This window comes from Andrena cerasifolii, chromosome 4, assembly GCF_050908995.1.
Source record: "Andrena cerasifolii isolate SP2316 chromosome 4, iyAndCera1_principal, whole genome shotgun sequence".
In the NCBI taxonomy this organism is placed as follows: Eukaryota; Metazoa; Arthropoda; class Insecta; order Hymenoptera; family Andrenidae; genus Andrena; species Andrena cerasifolii.
Window position 1 is genome coordinate 517,972 of NC_135121.1, and position 23,872 is coordinate 541,843.

General features: G+C 42.9%; 1 protein-coding gene across 3 annotated transcripts in view; it reads right to left on the reverse strand.

The window, feature by feature from the left end:
• Positions 1-23,872, reverse strand: part of LOC143368023 (superkiller complex protein 3) — a 234,958-nt gene that overhangs the window by 130,274 nt on the left and 80,812 nt on the right. For all 3 annotated transcript variants that reach the window (XM_076810349.1, XM_076810348.1, XM_076810346.1), the window contains exons 3-5: positions 18,983-19,398; positions 287-754; positions 73-227 (exon numbers count right to left, since the gene is read on the reverse strand). In XM_076810349.1, the coding sequence (XP_076666464.1) occupies positions 73-227; positions 287-754; positions 18,983-19,398 (1,039 nt within the window). The remainder of the gene's footprint in view (positions 1-72; positions 228-286; positions 755-18,982; positions 19,399-23,872) is intronic.

Sequence of the window (23,872 nt, forward strand, 5' to 3'; positions counted from 1 at the left end):
TCGTGCATCTTTATAGGATAACCATTACTTAAGATAATAATTATATATAATTGTTTATATCGGTAATTATACCTGTCATTAGGATCAGCTCTAATGACGCGTTGGAACGCCTTAATAGCTTGTAATGCGTCTCCATGATCGAGATATTGCAAACCAAGTTGTAACCACGCCCATTTTGGCCCACTATCCTTCATAGTCAATCTTTGCAATAGTTGTATATTAGCATCCTACAATTGGGATCCTTTAAAATACATCATTCCATAGGAAAAAATTTAGTTATGCTTACTTGATCTTTAAGATGTCTGTATACAGTACTTAAACCAATGCCAGCTTGTTCAGAATTCGGATTAATTTGTAATGCAGTTTGATAACACCTTCTAGAACGTATCATATCGTTCCCATATTTGCGATAATAATCTCCCAAATAAGCTAAGCACTCCCAATTATAACGATCACCTTTTATTCCATTCAAAAATGCCATCAGACTGTAATTATATTCCGCCATTTCCCAATATATTAGACCAAGAAGTAACCAGGCTTCACTTGTTTCCAAAGTAGAGTCAAGAGCGTTTGCCGCTTCTTCCAGTTGTTTGTGCTGCTTTAAATATAACGCTCGAAGGATATTAACTTCAATTTTAATTTGACATTGTGATTCCAAATTGCTTAATTTGTTATAGATATTAAAATCGTCTAACAATACACCAATGCGTGTATGGATCAATTCCAACCGTGTTGAATGACGTCTTCTTAAATGCTAATTAAAAGTAAAAGAAATATGTAAACATATGAATACTTACAATATACATAGATAAAATATGAAAATTTACAATAAATAATACAATATGAATACAAACATATATTCCAAAATCATATGACAGACTGAAATTTTGCAAATTTCTGATTATACAAAAAATTCTTGAATATTATGAAATTCCAATTCGATTTCAAAATATAAGAAAAAATTTCAGGGCTTGATTTCTTACGTGAGTGGTTCAAATAACCATACAATATATCGATGGCTTATTGTTAGTGCATAAATATTGTATGTTCACTTTTAGTGTTTTTGAGAAAAACAGGTTTAAACATTCAATAATACACAACATTCAGGGATATTCAATGAACAAAAATATTATTTTTGACAAATTTATGAAATAGATATAAATGTGATTTTTATACAGCATAAAGAAACCGCGAAGAACTATCCCTTGCATATGAAAACTCAAATTTTACAAAAAGTGGACATACAATATTTCTGCACTAAGCTATCGATACGTTTTCAGTGTATTAAACGCCCAAAGTACTACCGCTACAATATTTTAAGAATTGATCACTGCATCTACGATACTGCTGCCTATGCATCGTTAGTTCTACCGAGTTCGCCGAGTTGTCGCGTTTCAGGCGTTTCTGATCTGAACTTTTAAACATTAACACTCTGTGTGGTTCAAGGTTTGGACAATATACCCCATCAAGTAAGGCCTTTCCGAACAATCACTTTTGACAGGAAAGTTTTGTTCAGCTCAGGGACACTTTTATCGAAACAAAAAGTACCGGCATTTTTCGATAGTACCTTCGTAACCCTTGTAGAAACTGAAATACCGGTATGAGATCATACTGTTACATGAAGATACCCGGTATATTTATCTATATATATAATAATTAAAAGAAGTAACTTTTTACTGAACACTTGTTTCCTATCTCCTATAGTTCACGAGTAATAATACAAAATAGAACAATTTTCAGGTGTCAATTGCACCCTCTTGGAGTGAATTTGGACACCAAACAAAATTGCGTTGCACAGTAAATCCTCGTTAAAGGGAAACGCCACTGTGACGGCCGGAAAAGTAAGCCACTTTTAAGAATATTTTACAGTTTACATAGAAAATTTTGTTTACCTACCTTTAGTCTTCAGAGACTATACAAAAAATAAATAGGAAAACATCCATAAATTTTAATATAATAATTATTATTTCAGACCCCCCGCCCCCACGCTAGATGGTCGAAGGTGTAACTATCGAACAGCAGGTCCGAAATCAAATTTCTTTTTTTTATAAACTATTTCAGTGTAGTTTCCGTTGTACGTACCGATTTCTTATACAAATTATTTTTGTAAAAATGGTGCGCTTTAGAAGAAAAGTTTCGAAAATCCGCGAATAAGATGGACAGTTTTTGGAGCGTATTTAAAAAAAATTGTTTTCAATCAAAGAATCCGTGCTTACAACGAAAACTACACTCGTACAGTTTATAAGAAAAAAATGAAAATTGATTTTGGACCTGCTGTTCCATAGTTACACCTTCGACCAGCTCGTGTGTGAGGGGAGGGGGGATTAGAAGATTAATTATTATATTCAAATTTATGGATGTTTTCCATTTATTTGTTTGTATAGTCTCTTAAGACAGCGTACTAAAGGTAGGTAATAACATTTTTCTTATAAAGACTGTAAATTATTCCTGAAAAGAAAATCGTAAAAATGGCTTACTTTTCCAGCCGTCACAGTGGTGTTTCCCCTTAAGGTCGATTTACACTATACAGTGTCCGTCACCGGCAGGACATAACATGTGTTTTAAATGGGACTTTTTACAGTCTCCGGCACCGATCTGCAACGTTTGGTCAACGGCATGGACCGACGCCAGCCAACATTGTCGCGAAGAATGTTTTGTCGGTTCGTGACGGTGGACCAAACCAAGTGGAGTAAGCCAAGTGAAGCCGCGGCCAACCAGCGTCGCCGGAGGCTTGTCGACGCTGGTTGGCCGCGGCCTCACATGGCTTGGCGCTGGCGTCAGTGGAGGCGAGCAAGCGACCCATTGTCGAACCGTTGAAGCAATTAATCGAGAACGCGTCTGCATTGAAAAGACGCTCAACGCCTCGGTCGCGACCAGTGAAGAGGGAGCATGAATATGATCAACAATCGTCGAAGGAACTTCGAACCGCTACTGCGGACACATCCAAGGAACGATCAAACAGCCTTCCAGATTCTGGCGACAACGATAACGGCAACGACGCCGACACCGATAGTGACAACGACAATGACAACACCGACAATAGCAACGTTGATGATGTTAATAATGTTGTTGTTGTTGTTGTTGATGATGATGATGATGATGATGATGGCGATGATAATGATGATGTCGTTGAAAAACGGTGAAAAAATTCAGAATGATGAGTCGCCAGCAAAGGTTCGCGATTTGGATACGCTGCGTAGCCCCGTCGACGATATTGAAGTGTATGTACGGAACGCCAACGGACCCTTGTCGCGAGAATACCTACGACTGTTCTTCACTGACACCAAGAAACGAATCGATACCGTGTACGGCATATACTTGAGCCCGGCGATTCCGTGCTTACCATCGATACGAACAGCGACGACGTTCGCGTGAACGGAACGCGATACACGGGGACTCGGGGTTTGTACGAACTGTTATTCATGCGAATGTCCAACGACCAGGCGTACACGGACGCGGATCTTTGCTCGTACCGACGCATCTTGTTGTCAACGAACGCGCATAAGCGAAACCATTCGCCGATAAAGCGCACGTTGGGTAATAAAGGGTACAAGTACAGGGTCAGCGTTTCATCCTGCAACCCGCGCTCGCGCGAAGAGGTAAAGTGGCAACAGCGCCTCACGGACGCATTCCACTACAACCGTACACCGCCCCGGCGTTCGGAAAGCTGCCAGCGACCGCTGAACATCAGTGATGCCCGAGCTTTGAGAATTTTGGGATGGTCTCATTCAAATTAACGTCGCAAAGAGCTATTCAGAATTTCCCGGCTCGGGTTAAAAAATGTGGGGCCTCTTTCGTATAACTTTTGAACTATAAAAGATACTGGAATGCAATTTGCGCCGAAAAATGAGAAAAAAATATTCCCTCTTAATGATGGATAATTTACCATATTTTAAATATACTTAATTTTTTTCTATCAATTTTTAACCATAATTGTTGTAAAAAGCTTTTGCAAACTGTTTATTTGATACTGTTTTTAATGCTGTTTTTAAAATTCGAGGTGTTCATAAACAATAGGCTAGTTGTTTCTGTATCATTACTTTCAGAAATTGAGAAATTGAATTTTTATTCAATTATGTGTTAGTTCTGCAAACCTCAGAATCTATTGTTCTGGTTTTCATTTTTATGATTTTATCCTTAATGCAGTGCATACCTAGATCGGACGTAAGGGGTAACTAATGGGACGTGTCTTTGATTGTAGCGGTGTTTGAATTTTTTTCTAGAATTTTTGTGTCTGAATGTTTTAGCTACTCAACGCCACGCCTATACCAGCTTCCGTTAATGTCATTTTTTGGTTCAATGCACCATTATTGTGGCTTTTACACGCAGGTGGCGAAAAATCTCTCCGTACAAGGGTATAGCGCCGCGGTCAACCCTGTCGTGGCTAAATTTTCTTAAACTGAGACGGGTACGAGATCAGTCGACATTATTTTCAAACCACATTATAGTAATCTGGGGTGCGAGTGGTGAACCGATCATAAAAGCGGAGTGCGCGGGTCGATTACCTGGGCCAGGAAATTCCCAATAGCTCTTTGCGATGTTAATTTGAAAGAGACCATCCTAAAATTTTCGGAGCTCGGGCATCACTGCTGTCCAGCGGTCGCTGGCAGCTCTCCGCTGGGTAAGTGCATGGTTGTAGTGGAAAGCGTCCGTGAGGCGCTGTCGCCATTTTACAAGTTCGCGCGAGCGCGGGTTGCAGGATAAAATGCTGACCCTGAATAAGAAAATTATATCCTCGGTGATCGACGGGGTGCGGATATCGGGTGTCAGACGCCGGACACCGCGGGTCAAGAAGGGTTCAAGACCATCTTCGAGAAGGGAAACACTCCGAACTTGTCGACTGAGGTGTTCGAAGTCACAACCGTACTACAAACGTGCCCGGTGACATACATTCTACGCGATTCCGCGGGAAAGCCGATGTCGGGTGGTTTCTACGAGTACGAACTACATTCGATCGCGAATCCGGATATCTATCTAGTCGAGAAGATTATTCGTCGCAAGGGGAATCAGGTGTACGTTAAATGGCTTGGATCCGATTCGTCGCGGAACTCGTGGATACGCGACAAGGATATTCTCTTATAAACGTGGTCTATGTTTCTGAAATAAATAAATACATATAAATATATATACATTGTACGTTTATTCAATTATTCACATTATCCTTCTTCTTCTGGTATATGCGCACAATTGATCTTAATAAAAGGAAAACAACAATACATATATACTAACACGTATAAAATACAATTTTGGCTATCCTACGCTATATATACATATATTAAATATTCGTAAATAGATAAATGGTATGAACACAGGAAAGAAAGAAACGCTTACAACATAAGGTAGGCACACAAACACACCATACAACGAGGGACTCATGGGGCTCGAGGGACTCGTCAGGCTATATGAACTCGTCGGGCTCAAGTTCGAGGAGCTCGTGGGGATCGAGCTCGGGGATTCGATAATGCCCCCACGGAAGGGTTCTGACCTGATCGGCTAAGACGCATCGCTTGTCGTCGAACGGACTGAGGGCGATGTTTTCCCCACTCGCGGAAAATACCTTGTGCCAGTTCGTGAAGACAACGAAGGTAATCGTCGAAATGTATATCGTTCGCAACCACGTGTCTCCGCACACCCTTCACTTTTCTAGTTTGACTCGTAGACTCCACTGCAGCGATAAACGTTCTAGTCGCGTACATCTTAGATCGTAGTCCAACGAACTCGGTCATCAAGGCGCCGTTGTTCTCATCTTTCATAAGTCCCGGCACCTTTTTGTTTACGCGGGGCATACCGTAAGCATCGTCCACCACGTAATTACTCGTGTCAAATCCGTTGAAGTCGCACTTCATCGCTTCATACGTATCACCGCATTCCAGACTATACATTAGGGTGGGCCGAAAAAAATTAAATTTTCGAAACTCGAAACAGCCTAGTGCGAAAAAGTTGCGTCTGGGGAAGATAAATGGAGGCAAAAACTATTTTTTGAAATCGGTCAATATTTGACCGGGCCCAAAGGGGGTCAAAGTTTTGAATTTTTACCAAGTTTTGCAACTTCTGTATATTTTCATAATGTTTACATACTTCACTGTTGAGCATCAGAAAATATTATTTAAGCACACAAACACGTGAAATAGTGTTTTATATATTGTCGCGATGCGGAGTATCTATGTGATTCAAATTTTGGGACGGAACGCGGTTGTAGTGAATAAAGAACATATTTCTTTGATTCAAGAGCCGGCCCAACAACCATTTTGATCTGTAACATTCAATAGCCATTTCTTATAGATTTTTGTGCGCTGAAAATGAATCCGCAAAACCGTTTGTCGCTATCACCCTCTGTTTTCGAGAACTTCCATTTTGAAAAAAAAAAAACAAATTTTCAACTTTGAACATCTTTTGTGTCGAAACAGTAATAGTTATTCGGTTGCTTGTTGCGTCAAATTATTCTATAAACCCTCTCGAATACAGTGATATAAGTTATTGGTGCATTATGAACATTTAAATATGTTTAAACAACGATCAAAGGGAAAAGAACACCCGAAATGCACCCACTTTTGCAGATATCTTTAAATTTATTTCCAAAACTAAGGGTCTAGGAGAAAATCTGACTGCTCCACGCGACGCGGCAGACATTTTTCCTTCGGAAAGCATGAAGAGAAGTGAGTCACATTTTGTTTTCAATACAGAAGCGAAATTGTTTGGCAAAACGTGCAGCATCGACAGTGGTAGTCAACGGCGGCGCGCGATCCGCTGCCGCTCAGCGTAACACAATCGTTTAACGCGCGTGTAGACTACCACTGTCGGCGCCGCACGTTTTGCCAAACTATTTCGCTTCTGTATTGAAATCAAAACGTGACTTACCACTTCTGTAGATGCTTTCCGAAGGAAACAAGTCTGCTGCATCGCATGGAGTAGTCAATTTTTCTCCTAGACCCTTAGTTTTTCAAATATATAGCAAGATATCTGCAAAAATTGTTGCGTTTCAGGTGTCCTTTTCCCTTTGATCGTTGTTTAAACATATTTAAATGCTTATAATTCAATAATAACTTATATCTTTTTGTTCGCGAGGGTTCATAGAATAATTTGACAGACCGTGCAACAGAATAACTATTACTCTTTGAACTCAGAAGACGTTAAAAATTGAAAATTTACAATTTTTTTTTCAACATAGAATTTCTCGAAAACAGAGTGTCATGGCGACAAACGGGTTGCGGATTCATTTTCAGCACACCAAAATCTATAAGAACTGGCTATTGAATGTTACAGATCAAAATAGCTGTTGAATCAATGAAATATGTTCCTCTATCACTACAACCTCGTTAGATTCCAAAATAGAAACACACCGATAGTCTGCTTCGCGACAATATATAAAACATTATTTCACGTGTTTATGTGCTTAAATAATATTTTCTGATGCTCAATAGTGAAATATGCAAATTTTATGAAAATATACACATGTCGTTACACTTGGTCAAAAATTCAAAACTTTGACCCCGTTTGGGCCCGGTCAAATATTGACCGATTTCAAAAAAAATTTTTTGCCTAGGCTGTTTCGAGTCTCGAAAATTTGATTTTCTCGGCCCACCCTACTATACATTAAACTGTCGGTATCGGTGTACAGGACCTTACACTGATCATCGAACTTCGCACGCATATATGCTTAGTGAAATTCATATAAGAATTCTTTCGATATGTCGAGCACACTCATCCCCACGTATATCGACTTGTCCAACTACATCTACGCGATTCCGCGTTCAATTGGATATCGTCGCGCAACCAATGCGACTGATCGAATCGTAACATCCAGCGAATTCGCCTCATGCGTAATCCGTGGCGCATGCATTGTTTCAGGTAGCCATAGTGGATTACGTATCGCTCCTTATCGTCGAGCGTGGCAAGCAGCTTGGTCTGTTTACCTTGTGGCGCGTGTTCGCGCACCGGACAGAATGGTAGGTCGGCGTGCACATCATGAACCTCCTTGGGATATACGATGTCCATCTCCAACAGGTATCCCTCGGGTCCATCGTCGTTGGACAGGGATGATACGTCGAGCGCGGCCACTGTCGCATCGAAACCGGCCGTGCAGCATAGCCTGAGACATCGCCCATCCGTATAAGTTGTTGACGTCGAAGTACATCAGATACGTCCCTGCCGGCAGGTGCTTGTTGTTGGCTCGCGCGTACCTGTATGAGCACTGGCTCAGACCGCCGCGTATGCCGCGCTCCACGAACATATCCACGTCCGTCAGAAGTTCTAACCGTACGCCGGTGTAATTGAGCATACACCGGCATAAAATAATGCGCGGGATCTATATCATAACACGCGATACAGTCAGTGCGGAAACTCTCGAATATGTCAGCCAGTAACAACACATCCGTTTTCAAGTACAAATCGCTGTACTCGCCCAATGTCTGTACGCGGAAAAAGTTCCACACGTTCGCGGCATGCGCGTAATCGAGCTCCGACACGACGCTATCGTTCAACCGGTTATAGAACGCTTCGCACGACGGTAAACGCGTATCGTTCAGCTTGGCGTACGACGATACATAGTCGTATGGGAAGATGCCCTTCCTGGCTAGAAGATTGAACTGATTCGTCCGACAGGGATTGAAACTTGCGTTGTAGTATCACGTGTCGTTCTTTGCCAAGGTCCGAAGCGAGTTTCTCCAGACTAGCGGTCAAGAATTTCAGCGAATCTATGAAACGAAACTTCACCCCCCTCTGCCAATCATTGCTCTTAGCGTCAATTCCATTTACATGCTTGGTGAACGATATGTACCGCTCCTTCGTCACCGGCAGCAGGTCGATCTGTTCCTGGAACGCGGACGCCAACTCTTTAATTATGAAATGCGCGTCGTATCCAGACAGATTATGGAATACAACTGGTATCGTGTACGATCGCTGAAAGTGCAAGTTGCAAGTCACGTGGGTCGCGACGCGGTACTCGCCCGTCGGGTGGCAGTGGTCGCACACATTTTTGTCCGCGTCGACAAAAGGTTGCCCGCACACGTGACACACGCTGGCGCCATTAAAACTACGCCAGTGTTCACTCGTCAGCGAGTTCATAGGTTTCGCGTTCCGCAACCACGAATACGCGATGTCCGCAAAGTCTCAAAGTTCCTGCACGAACCACTGCACGCACTCGGTTTCGTGTCGATACACGCGATAACGGCTCAGAGACGCGTCGGTGGAACAATGAATGTAATATCCCACGGTGTACGCTTTGTGTTGCTGGTACGTGTGCTTGCGACTCCGTTCCGCAGGCTCGACGCCCTCCAGCACGCACTCGAAGTCCGCGTACACGATGAATGGTGCTCATTCCTCATTCATGAAATTTTTTAATTGCAGCCATTTATCCTCCGCGGACGGAAATTCGACGGCGCACTTGTTCAAATGCTGGCAGTCCACGGTGTATTTTGTCAATCGCTCGGACGAATGGAAGAAGCTGAGACATCTGCAACGGTAATAGCATTAATAATAAACATAAGAATAAATAATATTACGTAATATTAATATTTCACAAACGAATACTTGATGTCCGTGATTGCCGAGTTGCTTCGATATGAGCCTCGACATGCATGGAATGAATGCATGCGAAATGGTGTCGTTGAGGGTCCTTGGAGTCCTGTACCAGTAACACGTTCGTGTGTTTCTCCCGCTTATCCTCAGTCAAACGCAGCGGCATGCAACTTTTGTCGGTCCAAGTGTACACGATCACCGACACATCGTTCAATCTCTTGAACTTCGTTAGCTGATTTAACGTTACGGGGAGACTCACAGCGTCTGTACGAAGTACCGTCGAGTAATGTGGGTACGTGTACCTGTCCCCATGCATAGCAGCAGGATACAAACTGGTGACGACGGACCATAGGAAGCACGCGTTGTCCCCACTCTTTACATTGACCACTGCCCTTTTAAGAACGACCTCGTGCGGAAGTGATACGTCGCAGCCGGCGCGGAAAGGGTTAAGTTTATTAATGTTAACTATGACGTTTAGCACAGCCCTCAGGGTCCATCCACTATCGCGATCTCGGAACTCCTCGATCGCCACTGACGTGGGAGCGACCTCGCACTTAGAATACCACTCGCGCGCGCTCGATGACCTGAACAGTACGGGATTTCACGTACCGAAACTTCTCATGTCCGTATTCTCATTCAACATAAACTCCGCGTTCAGAATCGTATTCACGGACACACCAGAATGTTCCCTAATAGCATCTGTTATGCACGAGAGCACCATTCGTCGGATACCCTCCAAAAATTGACGCAGATCGACGTAACCCACGTTAATGACAGCACCAGTCGAAATACGATTCCGAAACGCGGTTGCCACATTCTCCCATACGACCTGGGTGCCGCCGATGGATCCGAAACCCCGAGCCCTACTCGCGAAAACCGTTCCTGCACGATCGTACGTAATGTCGTTGTACGCGTGATTAGCGATACCAGACGCTGTTTCGATGCCACCGGCACTCTCTCGCCGTGTTCATACTCGACGATGAGTCGTAAGCATATGTCGCACTGATCCATCCAGTTCCTACATTCCGGAACGGTGATTAAAAGCGTTGCCATTTGGTAAAGGACATTGAACGTGACCATGAACGCCTCCATGTTTACTTCTTCACAAATAGTTTTGTCTACCAGACACGCACGGTTAGACACGATTGGGTGATGCGGCTCTTCCACGTGATGCGGTCCGCGTCCGGATATCGGAAACCCAACGGCAAAATGATGCGCTTCGAGTGTCGTCGCATAATCGGGGCCGGGTGCTCATTAAAAAATCCTGCTATTTCATGACACAAAAACGAGTCCACGGTAATAGTCAATGTTCGAGGGCACAACACATTGTACACTTCAACTGTGCCGTACTCAATGTTCTGTAGAAGCGTTAACGGTGTACACACGACCGCGGTAAAGTACTTCACTTGCTTGCGATGCACATCCTTATGACCAACCATGCAATACAATGTGCATTTACCCGCAGTACTATATCGTGCGGTATGACGTAGCAATTGACGATGCTAAATCCGTGTCGAAAGATGTTGATACACGACGTTTCGGATAATGACGGCGGGCTTAACGCGTCGCGGATCATATGCTTCTCGATCGTAAGCGTTTGGTCGCCCAAATGCAAAATGTCGAATTACAGCATCTGCGCTCGACGTGTTCAATCCTGTCGCGCGTCATGATTCCTTATCGTTCTATGTTTACATCATTTCACGTGCGCTGTATCGGCCCTACGATTAAAATATAAATACACGGCATGAAGAGCGTGCGCGTATGCGCCAAAACGCGTTCAATCCTGATCAAATATAAACACACGGCATCGCGCGGTGCTATGTAGTGTTTATTCTATAGATTGCCGCGATTATTGACTTACAGCATCCTCGATCATTAAAATATACATCCGTCGCGGTGGTCCCAATCTTTGAAATATTCGGAGCGATACCCGAATAATTATCGCACTATGTTTTCGTCGGCGTATATTTACACGAACGCACCGCCGCATTATTTCGTGGCGATAATGAGGCGGTTCCACTATTTAGATTAATTTAGTCTACGCGAGTGCTAAGACAATTATTTATTAATTAGTGTGAAAATTGGTGAAAATCTTCCTTGTATATTATGGAAAAACTCTGTCACTGCAAGTTATGTGTACCTCAAAATTGCCTCGATACTTTTTAACGGCGAACGTTGAAAAACATAGGTTATGCCCAGTATCACTTTTTAATTAAATATTATTACATTTGTTAACATAAGGGTTTTGTGCATACATTTTACGGCTTCGCTAGAGTTTTCTGAAGTTAGGTTTTAAGTTTCATAACGATCCGTTGTAACGAGTTATTCCGGTGGGACGCTGATCCCCCCCCTCATCACGCACGCTTGGCGCGGCCTGCCGCTACCGAGCGCGGCCGCGAAATGGCTGCGCGCCGAGCGGCGCTCTCGCTCGCGAAGTTAGCGTGGCAACACCTATAAAGCCGAGTCCAGACCTGAATACATATACGCTGAGTAAGCTGAGCGCGCACGAATGACGCATGCGGAGGGGTCGAAAGTGCCATTGTGTCTTTCTTCGCCAACTTCTGTGCTTAGCTTAGCCCACTCCGCAGTCGTAAAGATGGTGTGATTAGCTAAATAAACATACAGCTCAACGCTCCGAATCATCCTGTTTGCCAATACAGGATGATTCTCCAGCGACGCCTATCAAAGAGGTGCCACCTGGTACCCCGTGGCGAGGACAACCCCCAACAGTGCTTCACCGAATTTTATGGGTTTCGACCCTCGAAACGGTTGGAACCATTCAAAAGTCAGAAATGTCCAAGAGATCCGCATTTCTCATCACATCTTTGCGAAAACGACGTCAATTGATTCCTTATGGTTCGCGGATGAAACTAACACCAAGAACGACGTAATTCGGACCATAATGAAGGAAGTTTCGTGAAAAATTGATTTATACCATTTCAAGCTGAATTCGTTAAAAATAGTTTCGTGTGATTTTTTAACGCAACAGCGAGTCGATCAGGATGTATGAATTAAGAACAATACAGGGTGTAGTGAAGAAAAGAAAGACATATTATTCGGTAAAATAGAGCTTTAAAGTCTATCAGATGGTAATTGTATTATATTGTTGAAAATGTCATTTTTAGATTTTTGATTAACTGTTTATGGTAATATTAGCAATGGATTAAATTCATTTACATAGCTCCACCCTTCATGATTAAAAAGAAACGCAAGTCCATACCTTCAATAATTTAGGTCATGAAAATTAATTCCTGTAGGCGGGTTTCGTAAAAATCACCGAAAGCAGGTAACTTTGAAGATTTGATATTTTTAAACAATTTCGATTTGGCAAAAATGAGGACTGAACCCTCCCTAATTTCATATGGACTACCATAATATTATGAAAATCAAAACTAATATCTTTCAATATTATGAAAATCCGAGACATCGGGGATTTTAGAAAAGTATCACATCTGCTTCTATCTTCCACGCTGAACGTAATGCACTCCAAATTCTCTTTGATGTGCGGAAGAAAACCGACAACGGTCGGCTCAGGCCATGTGCCTTCGCCGGCATTCGCGAGTCGGGTCGCATGCGCCGAATCACCACGAATGACACGTCCACACTAGCATATGCGTTCATGCTCACCCTTTCTGACGTAGTAGCATGCGGTCCTGGCTTCCGTTTCACCCGTCCACATCAAAATATTCGTGCGCGCTCAGCCTGCTCAGCGTATACTCATCATTTAGGTCTGGACCCGGCTTAAGCCAGCGCGGGGGGCCCGTCAGGCAGAGTCTACCACGAGCGTTACAGGCAAACGGACAGAACTCTCCCAGCGATCTCTTGTGCGCTACAAGCTGAATCACTGCGACTTTTTGGTTTTCCTTACCTCCACGGCTCCTAGAGGAACGCGAGCTCGCCAACCTCTAGACACAAGTCGATATCCACCGTCGATCTTAGAGACAGGCTACGCCTGCTCCGGAGGATATCCTACAGTCTCCGTATTTCCCGCGGGTTTAACCCACTGGGCGATCGGACTGAAGACTTCCCGGTCAGGGCCATTGGTGAAAACCACAGCCAGGGCACCAGAACGACACACCTCTTCCTTCCCCCTTCGCCGCATCGTATCGACCTTCGCGCCGCGACGCAACCGCGACACACCGGTGCCGGTGTGCTACGATAAGGCGTAGTTTAAGATTAGCCGTAAGCCGACCTCTCTCTGTTAGCCAGCACAGACCTGGCCGGGCTCTCTTGTACACCCTCGTGATAATAAAAACTTGTTAAGTTTAAAATTGGTGCCTTTTCTTCATCTGGCTGAGAGTCGAAGTGGGGTAAGCGTACCCTCACTCTCTTGCGTTTGCCGTTCTTCCTTACTGTTACTTTTACCGTGCTTCCTGTTTTTTCGATTCTCGGGCATGCACACGCGTTTTGTTCTGTTCCTTTATATCAGTTGTAATCGCTCACAGTTGCAGTGTTATAACCTTTCTTTGTGTTTCTCTCAGGCACGCGAGTATTAAAACAGATCACTGTTCAACCATTCTCCGTAATTTTCTTTCGTAACCTCTAACAAAACCCGTTCAGCCAACTGACTCCACAGCATTTACTCGACCACCTTATACCCCCCCCCCCCCCCCCCGTCTGGTTAGTAGCCGTTAATATTTACTCAAGTTATCGCAATTTATGTTTAAAGAAATAATGATTTTGGACGATGAAAAATTTTTTCTTTATAATTTTTAAACAAACTGTAAACAGAAAAAATGTGTCCTGACGAGGTTTATAACACGATATTTTTTAAATTACAGTTTAACAACATTTAATTTTCCAATGCTTTCTTAGCGTTTGGACAATAATTTTTCCCATTTTCGAGCGCTAGTCCCCTTATTGCATCCGACCCTTCAATTAACACATTCACTGATGTGGCGGGAACCGGCGACCAACGCTTTGATAGTAAGTAGATACATAATGTCATTACGACTAATTTAAAATAGTCTATGCACCATTGCACTATTAAATAGTTTACTTTTTGAGACGTATGAATAGCCCCTGGCGTGAACGGAAAAACATATAGAAGTCACGGACAAATGATATTTTTTACATCTAGGATTTTCTTGCAGGATGAATCAAAACAATAACTTAATTGTTTTTGAGATGTAGAAAAATTTGAAACTGATAAAGACGGACAACTATAATTCAGTGTCACATATCTGCATATGTAGTGTATTACAATTATGCAATATCTAGAAACAAGTATACCTATCGCAGGAGTATAATTGTTGCTATTTACAGTAATAATTATCATGTTATTTCTTGCTTTAATGTATAAACTAAATAATAGACCATAAATACACGTGTGCAAGTGATATGTAGGTAAAAACACTCATTTTTTTTCAGTCTTTTCGACGATGCGCAGCGTGCATTCACGTGAGCACGTGGCAGAGAAATCTCGTGGCATAGCGCGCACACGATCGCTTTCGACACGCGGGTCAGCGTAAAACTCGACCCTTTCAACTGCTCCAAACTGTTCGAAAATCCGAGAACCTCGTAAATCTGACCCGTTCGCGACGCGCAGTTGCATCAGTGGGAACGTTTTTCTGCAACAAATCGGCCTTGCGCGTCGAAAAAACGTGCGCGGCGCGCCGCTGCACTGTGGGACCCTGCTTTAAGACATTGTGCTAAAGGTAGATAATAAAAATTTCATATGAAATCTGTAAATTATTTCAGAAAAAATTCTTAAAAATGGCTTACTGTTCCGGTCGTCACAGTGGTACCGAAACAGCTGACGCGGGGTAGTGACTCCTAGCACGCACATACAGGAGGCACGCGTAGATACCGACGCACACAAAGTAGAACGGCTAGAAATGGGTTCAGGACACTTCCCGGTCGAAACATAAAAAAAATATATTTGCATATTTTCATCCCACATCTCAGGAATGACGAGATCAAATTTTAGAACGAAATTCCTAACTGCACAGATTCTGCAGGCGGTTCAGGGGGATCAACAGTGCGGCGGCCTTAAAAATAGGTGTTTTTTTTTTAGATGGATTGTGACGTAGGTATAATAGACAGAAATGTGATTTTTCTTTTAATTAATAATACATTTATTGATATAAAAAAAGAATCAATTTTTGTTTTAATCGAATAAACGCATGGAAAATAGGGTCCTCACGGGCAACTCCACGTCACTGAGCAACAATTTTTCACGCACTATCGCCACGATAAAAACTGCAATTCTTGACGGAATCTAGAAATTCAAACGGGATTCTACTCGTAATTACACTGGCTTTTGCGCTAGCCTCTATTGCGAATTTTCATACACTCATTTTTTTACGAAACATTTTTTGTGCGAAAAAAACATGTTTCGGGACCCTATCGGTTAAACATATGACAATCATCGCCCAGTTGTTTCTTAACATTGTCTGAGAGTAGCGCGATAACCACACATGTGTAATTAAGGAATATTTTGGGTGTTTTGATTTTGGATGATCCTGTCTAAAGTTATCGTGGCGATAACCCAAGCCAGTTTTTCTTACATCCATGCACCATGTCACGCAATGCATATCAGAGGCACGGGTGAACAAAAATGAAATAAAAAAATTTGTACACACTACATTTGTAGCAGAATAGAGTGCAAAAAATTTTAGATCCATACATTGTATACTTTTTTCTAGAAAAAATCATGTCACCTATGTTTTCGCGCGATTTGGCCGAGGAGTGCTCTTAACGGCGTTAATCCATTTTCAGGTTCGAAACAGCACGGTCCGCTCTACTGTTGTGTAAAGTGTGAACCTGTATCTAGGCGCGTCCTGCGTGTGTGAGTGTACGCTAGGGTGGTCCTTATTTTCAACTTCCGTTTTTTCTGGTAGCACCCCCCCTAAATTCTGACACTTGATGGGAAAATGATATGTGCAAAATTTTAAAGTGATTGAACAACGGGAACCCGTGCCACATTTGTGTTAAAGTTTTGAAATTTTAGTGATTTCGCGTCAATTTCGCACATCATTGTGTTCCGCTATTATAGAGGAATTACTGATTTTTTTTTTTTAATAAAAGTACAATTTCTTAGGTGTATAATAGTATCATTTCTATGTGACTTCAAACAGCATTCTCAAAATCTCTGAATTTTACCATTAAAATTAGCGTACAACAGCGTCGGAGTCATTATGCGCGGCTACGTGAAGTCTTATTTCACGACTTCCGATTTTTATCGTTGCACTCTCCAAAATTTTAACACTAGACGGAAAAATGGTCCCTGAAAATTTTCAAATTGATTGGACGTCGACAACCCGTGTCGCACTTTAATTAATGTTTTGAAGTTTTAGCGATTTAATGTCAATTTTTTAAATAATTTGATACTGCCCTATTATAAAGGAATACTTAATAATTCCTTAAAAACTATAGTTTTTTCTGATATGTGTAATAATGATATTTAAAAACACAACTTTAAATAATTTACTCAAAAACTTGTGTCGCAGATTCCAACGACCACGCGGATCTGGAAGTTAAACTTGACATAACGCTGCGGTTTAGCTAATGTATGCAACTACGTGAATATTCCAGGCTTTTCCCTATGAAAATGCTTCTAATGAAAGAACCTTCTAATATCATAGAAAAAATATCGTTACCTGACAATCGTGAATATTACCGCGTTTTACTTGGTTAAGGCGGATTGTTTAGTTTTTCCAAACCAAATTTTTTAATAGGTACAATATACCTACAGACTTTTTAGGAAAGGACCTCTCATTGTGGAAGAACGACATGTTATATCAAAAAAGTTTACAAAGTGCAACACATTTATAAGTGGTAATGATACCACTGAACGTTATGTCAAACTTATATCAGAATATAATAATCTGCTAACAAAAAATGAGGAAGAGAAACAATATATTTTATAAATAATTGAAGATTATAGGAGACTTTACCTTAATGTAAGCAAATTTACAAACAGAATATATATTGAAAAATACATAGAATTTAATAACATGCTAATTTATTAACTTCAATCAATAATATATAACTTAATTTTCAATAGAGAATATTTGATTTACAACTATGTCAAAAAATTTCATTCCTAAGTACTAATACTATAATTATTACAAAAACAAATACTAAACTTTCCGTGCATCAAAAGAACTATAATTTGACTCGAACAACCACCCGACTGCGTACAGTAGCTTATACGCTGCGTTATATACTAATTTTAAGAGATAAAACTCAAAGATTTCGTATATATTTTTGTAAGTAAGATACATATTATTATTATACATCTAATAAATTGTGCTTTTATTAAAAAATATTCACTGATACTTCAAAAATAGCCGAAAATAATTATGTTCGAAACTTACGAGAAATCATTAAAATTTCAAAACTTTAATTCAAATGTGGCACGGGTTGCCATTGCCCAATTTCTTTGAAATTTTGCACATATCATTTTCTCATCAAGTGTCACAATTTGGGGGGGGGGGGCGATAAAAGAAACTCAAAAAGTGTTAACCCCTATAGCTAAGGACCACCCTAGTGTACGCTACCGCGCGCTCAACTGACTTGACTTTAAACCTCGCGGCCCTAAAGTTCTACCGCTAATATTTAACTAGTAATATCTCGAGAACGAATGCTCGGAATCCAAAACGGTAAAGAACTTATTGATGTCTTCATGCATCAGGATATTGCATGTTCCGAATTGTCCCTCAATCCTGGGGCACCCTATATCTTACCCCCACCATAGCACATACATACATATATAAGTAAATATGTGAATATCTGCATTCCACGAATTATATTGTTACACGTTATGTAAACCCAGAAAATTGGGTTCAAGCCTTGCAGAGGACACGGTGTTTTACTGTCCTGTCGTGAGTAACCTGTTGTTATAAATATCATAAATACCATTTTGCACACGCAATAAAATATTAATATATTTTAATATATTCCTCCCTAAATGTAATTTAATTTGCTATTCCATTAAAAATGAATGAGTGATCTCAAAATAATAAAAAGAATTTTCTTATAATCACTAATGAGTTAAAACAAATTGCTTATAATAGATATGGTAAATTCTGTACATTTATATAAGATATACAGGGTGTTCGGAAACGGATAGTGGACAATAAAACTGGTATTTCTATGTGACGTAAGATGGAAATCAAAAGTAACGAAATAACGGTAGAGGCTTCATTTGTTAGTTATTAATGTTTAAAAATTCAGGTCGGGAATGCTTGAACCACAATTAGGCGATCAGTGGCTGGCGGTACTTATGTACTGTCGTTTGCTGAGAAGAAGAAACCCGGACGATACAAGGGGCGAGGGGGCTATTTCACTCGTATTGTGTGAGAGAACGTAGGCCTATGGGGATGTACCAATCGAAACACCAAGCTTCTGCCGGCAACATCTCAGCAAACGACAATATGTCAGCAGCGCCTTGTACATACAGTTGTCGTCAAACAGCAAAGTACTCTCATGAATATAAACTGTACTGATGAAAGAAACTTACATTTTCACACATTTGTAAAGCTATTTCCCATTTTTGTTTATTATTAGTTCTGCTCATTGCCTCCATTAATATTAGTTCCATTTCATAGGCCAAATCATCTCCCGCTATATGTTCTTCACAGTTTAGTGCTTGTCTAATAGCATTTTCTGCATCTTTCCAACAATAAAGTTTCATATTTATTTCACTTAATATTATCCATCCATGTACAGAATATGGTTTTACTAAAAGTATGTCTTTCAATATTTCTCTTGCTGGAATTAAATTGTCTGCTTTCTTTAAATACATTGCCTTAGCAATTGCAGCAATTTCGGACTCCATATTTAACTTTATAAGAGCTTCGTAATATTGTGTAATACTCATATCAGTGTAATTTTTTCCCAAAATATTCTGTTCGTAGTACACGCGGCACATGTATTCTGCAAACAAATAATTTTTATTAAACAACGGAATTACATTATTCAAATAATGTATCAAATATTATAAGTGTTACAATATCTGCAAATGAAGAGTGACACAGGATTTTGAAAAATGCTGCTTTAAGTCGGTCAGCCCTCTACAACCGATTGGTTGTAGGGTAGGATGGGCCTAAAAGTCCCGTTTTTTCATAGAAACCTATGTAAAATTTAGTAATAACAATCTAGAGATATACAGTGTTGTTTTGTATAAACTACAACTATTATGCTTTACGTTCACAAAGTTGTTGGTTAATAGTGTTATTTTTTGTTGAGTTATATCACAAAATGTGCGTCAATTAAAAAAATACACCGCTTGGGGTAAAAAGTCCTTAGTATCTTCAAACCAGCTTTTGGTGTAACATAAAACAAAATAAGTAAGAAAAACCATTTGAAATCAACAAATATTTAATAAACCAATTTTTTGGTGTACAATATTCAAAGGAAATACTACGGCAACCTTTTTTTAAACAAAAGAATGAAAATTGCAGGACACAGATTCAGCTTAAACAAAAAATTGCACAATAATCTTGGCTTAACATAAAGATATAGCTCTCTTGTAAACACTTTGGCCTTATTTCTTAACCTCAAATTATGTTAATATAAAAAAAAACAGAAAGAAGATAGATAATTTATGACTTTACTAATTGGTTTGCTTCAACATAGAAAACCACTCTTTTTAGTATATTAACATGACTTCTTTAACAAAAAATAAAAATATAAGTAAGTGTTGGAAGTAAATAAGAGATGGCGTTGTGTGAGTAGGTTTGTGGGGAACGCGTCGTGCGGCTCCCTCTAGTCGGTTCCCCCACCTCGGGATGTTGAGTGGGGAGTGGAAGAGAACGGTGGTTTCGGCGCCATGGTGTCATGGCGCCATTGTCTGTAAGGATCCACCAGAGTAGGGCTGGAGTTCCAGCTCTCTCGCAGAGTACAATTATATACATTTCATATCGAGTTTAATAAGTTGGCTATTCACTATCCGATCCTGAACACGTCCTTCTCTCCGTTTGATAAGTGGGGCAGTTAGCCCTAGGAGATTTGGCCAAGCCAACATTGGTGACCCCGACGTGATTACGTACTTTGGTGATAAGTTCATCACCTTCTGGAGAGTATCTCTGTCGACATCCACGAGTTTCGTGGACGTGGTGCCGATCTGCGGCAAGAATTTTACTAGAACATCCGCTGGATATTCTGACGGACCTTCTGGCGCCCTGGTCGAGCTTCAATTCACGAAGTTCGTTGCTGGTAAGAAACCACGTGCTTTCGCTGTGTGGTACACAGCGCACCGAGCCAATCACCGACATCGGGGCCCGTCCGTATCTACAAGGGGTCTTCGATTGCCGAATTGCGTGAAGCCATCGACACCGGCGCCTTCACATTTCCTGGGAGCTCTGTCGCCGAGGACATCGACATCGTCGCCGCCTACGACGCAGCGCTATCGCCGTCCGGCGCCGTGATGTGCGGCCGTTTCCATTGGGTGCTCTCCCGGTAGCGTTTCCGTGAGGTATTTGCGTGGTGCGTAGCCCTAAATTGCGTTTCATCTGAGGTGCCGCCATTTTATATTCAGCACGTGTCTCCGGTCTCTCGAACTGCGTGGTTCGTTAAGTGCCGCCATTTTTGATCGTGTGGCGCCCCCTGTGCGACGGGATTTTCGAGAGGATTCGCGTTTTCCTCCGCTCGTGTTGGGAATTTTGTCGCGGTTTCGCGGGCGCCTCCGCCATTATGACTGACCGGGATACCGCGAATTCGATAACCGGGGTTGAGGCTCAATTACGTGAAGCGCAACAACGTTTGGCCGTGATGGAGGCTGAACGTGCCGCCGAGCGCTTATCGCTCGGGGTGCCCCGCATCGATGCGTATCGCGTACCGAAAATTCCGAACTTTTTCCGATCCGATCCCGCACTGTGGTTCGTTCAGGTAGAAGCGTCGTTGCGTAATTCGCGGATTAACGTAGAGAGCACCATTGCGGACGTGGTGCTTGCCGCGTTGGATGCTGAGGTTGTTGCTTGTGTTAAAGACATCATTTTAATGTCTCCATCGCCGACGGACATTTACCAACGAGTTAAGGCTCGCATTATCGGGACGTTCGCGGCTTCCGCGGAGAGCAACCTGCGCAAATTGCTCAAAGGCCAAGTACTTACTGACGGCAAGCCGTCGCTGGTACTGAGTCGCCTCCGAAACCTTAACGGTGGTCAGTGTGACGACGCAGTGATTAAATCAATATTCATAGAACAATTACCTGCGAACCACCGGGCAATACTCGCGGCAACAGGCACGGAAGACCTGGACAGACTAGCTGCAATCGCAGATAAAATCGCTGATAATGCGGGCACCGGTGACGTGCAAATTGCGTCTACCTCTAAGGCTTCGTCTCACCCATCATTGGAGGACGAGGTGGTGCGATTGGCATCTTGTATAGCAGAATTATCAAAAAAAGTGGAACAGTTGTCGAAGTCGTCGAACTCGAGTAGGTCGCGTCAACAGTCTCGTTCCAAGTCGCGCGCAGGCGGTGCAGGTCGACAGCGCTCCCAGTCTCGGCACAAGTCCGGGATTTGTTACGCGCATCGGAAGTTTCCGAACAACCCGACATCATGTCGCGAATGGTGCACGCATTTCTCGAGTTGGAAGGAAAAAAACTAGACGTTCCTTCCTGCTCGGAGGCGTCCAGTGAAGGAATCGATTTACAGAACCGTCTCCATGTGCGCGACCGCGTAACAGGCCAGTTTTTTTTAATTGACACTGGCGCCGACATCTCCTTGCTTCCGGCGAATCCAAGGATTGACGTTAAGCCTTCGGGTCGTAAGCTCTTCGCTGCGAACGAGACGCGGATAGATACGTTCGGCGAGTCCCTCCGCGAGTTGAATTTGGGTCTGAGACGTCCGTTCCGCTGGAATTTTTGTATCGCGGCAGTGCCGCACGCGATAATCGGGGCCGACTTATTAAAGCATTACGGTCTGCTCGTTGATTTGGGGAGACGTAGGCTCATTGACTCCGAGACAAAGTTGTATACTCTGGCAGTCGCTAAGGTCGTTCCCTTCCAGGCGGTCAGTTCAGTCGTTCCTGGCTCGGATTTCGCCGGGTTGCTCGCGGAATTTCCGGAGATCACGGGATCTTCTCGGGTCGCGTCCCCGGGGGATGAGGGCGTTTTGCATTATATCATGACGACGGGTCCGCCGGTCGCTCAGCGTCCGCGGCGCTTGTCGCTCGAGAAGCTCAAAGCGGCGAAGGCCGAGTTCAGAGCCTTGGTCGCGGCTGGCATTTGCCGCCCATCCAGCAGTCCATGGGCCAGTCCCATTCATTTGGTCTTAAAAAAAGACGGGACGTGGAGAGTCTGCGGCGATTACCGCCAATTGAACGCGGTCACCACGCCCGACCGTTATCCGACTCCTCACCTCTACGACTGCACCGTCAATTTGCAGGGCAAAAGCATTTTCACTTCCCTCGACCTCCATCGGGCGTACAATCAAATACCGATGGCGCCCGAGGACATACAGAAGACCGCGGTATGCACACCCTTCGGATTATTTGAATTTTGCGTCATGACGTACGGTCTTCGTAATGCTGCCCAGTCATTCCAGCGCTACATCAACCGCGCGCTGGGCGATCTGGACTTCGCGTTCGTTTATATCGACGATATTTTAATAGCGTCATCCTCTCCTGAGGAGCATGCTGCCCATCTTCGGGAAGTATTTTCTAGACTGAGGAAGTTCCACCTTCGTCTGAATGTGGACAAATGTGTCTTCGGTGTCCCCGAGTTAGAATTTCTGGGCCACACGGTCGATGGCAGGGGAATTAGTCCCACTGCTGATAAGGTCGCCGCGATTATGCAGTTCCCTAGGCCCACTAATATTGTGCAACTTCGCCGATTTCTTGGTATGGCGAATTTTTATCGTAGGAATTTGGCCCACTGCGCGTCCACTCAGGCGCCTTTGAACGCGTACCTTCGCGATTCGCGCAAAAATGACAAGCGGGAGATCGTTTGGACTGCTGAGGCGGAGAAAGCGTTTGACCAGGTCAAGGCTGACCTCGCCAACGCCGCCCTCCTTGTTCATCCGCGTTACGGCGCGGACATTCGTTTGGTGACCGACGCGTCGGATTCGGCTATCGGCGCGGTTCTTGAGCAGCGGTCCCCTTCGTCGGTGTGGGAGCCGTTGTCGTTCTTTTCGAGGAAGTTTTCGTCCGCGCAGGTGAATTATAGCACCTATGACAGGGAGCTTACGGCAATTTACGAGGCTGTGAAGTATTTTCGCCCTCTCGTGGAGGGTCGGGATTTCGGTATAGTCTCGGATCACAAGCCCCTCATTTATGCGTTTCTTCAGAAGTCCGATAAAGCGTCTCCGAGGCAGGTGCGCCAATTGTCCTTCATTGCCCAGTTCTCCACTCGGATTGAGCACATTGCCGGAACCGACAATGTGGTGGCGGACGCGCTTTCACGCGT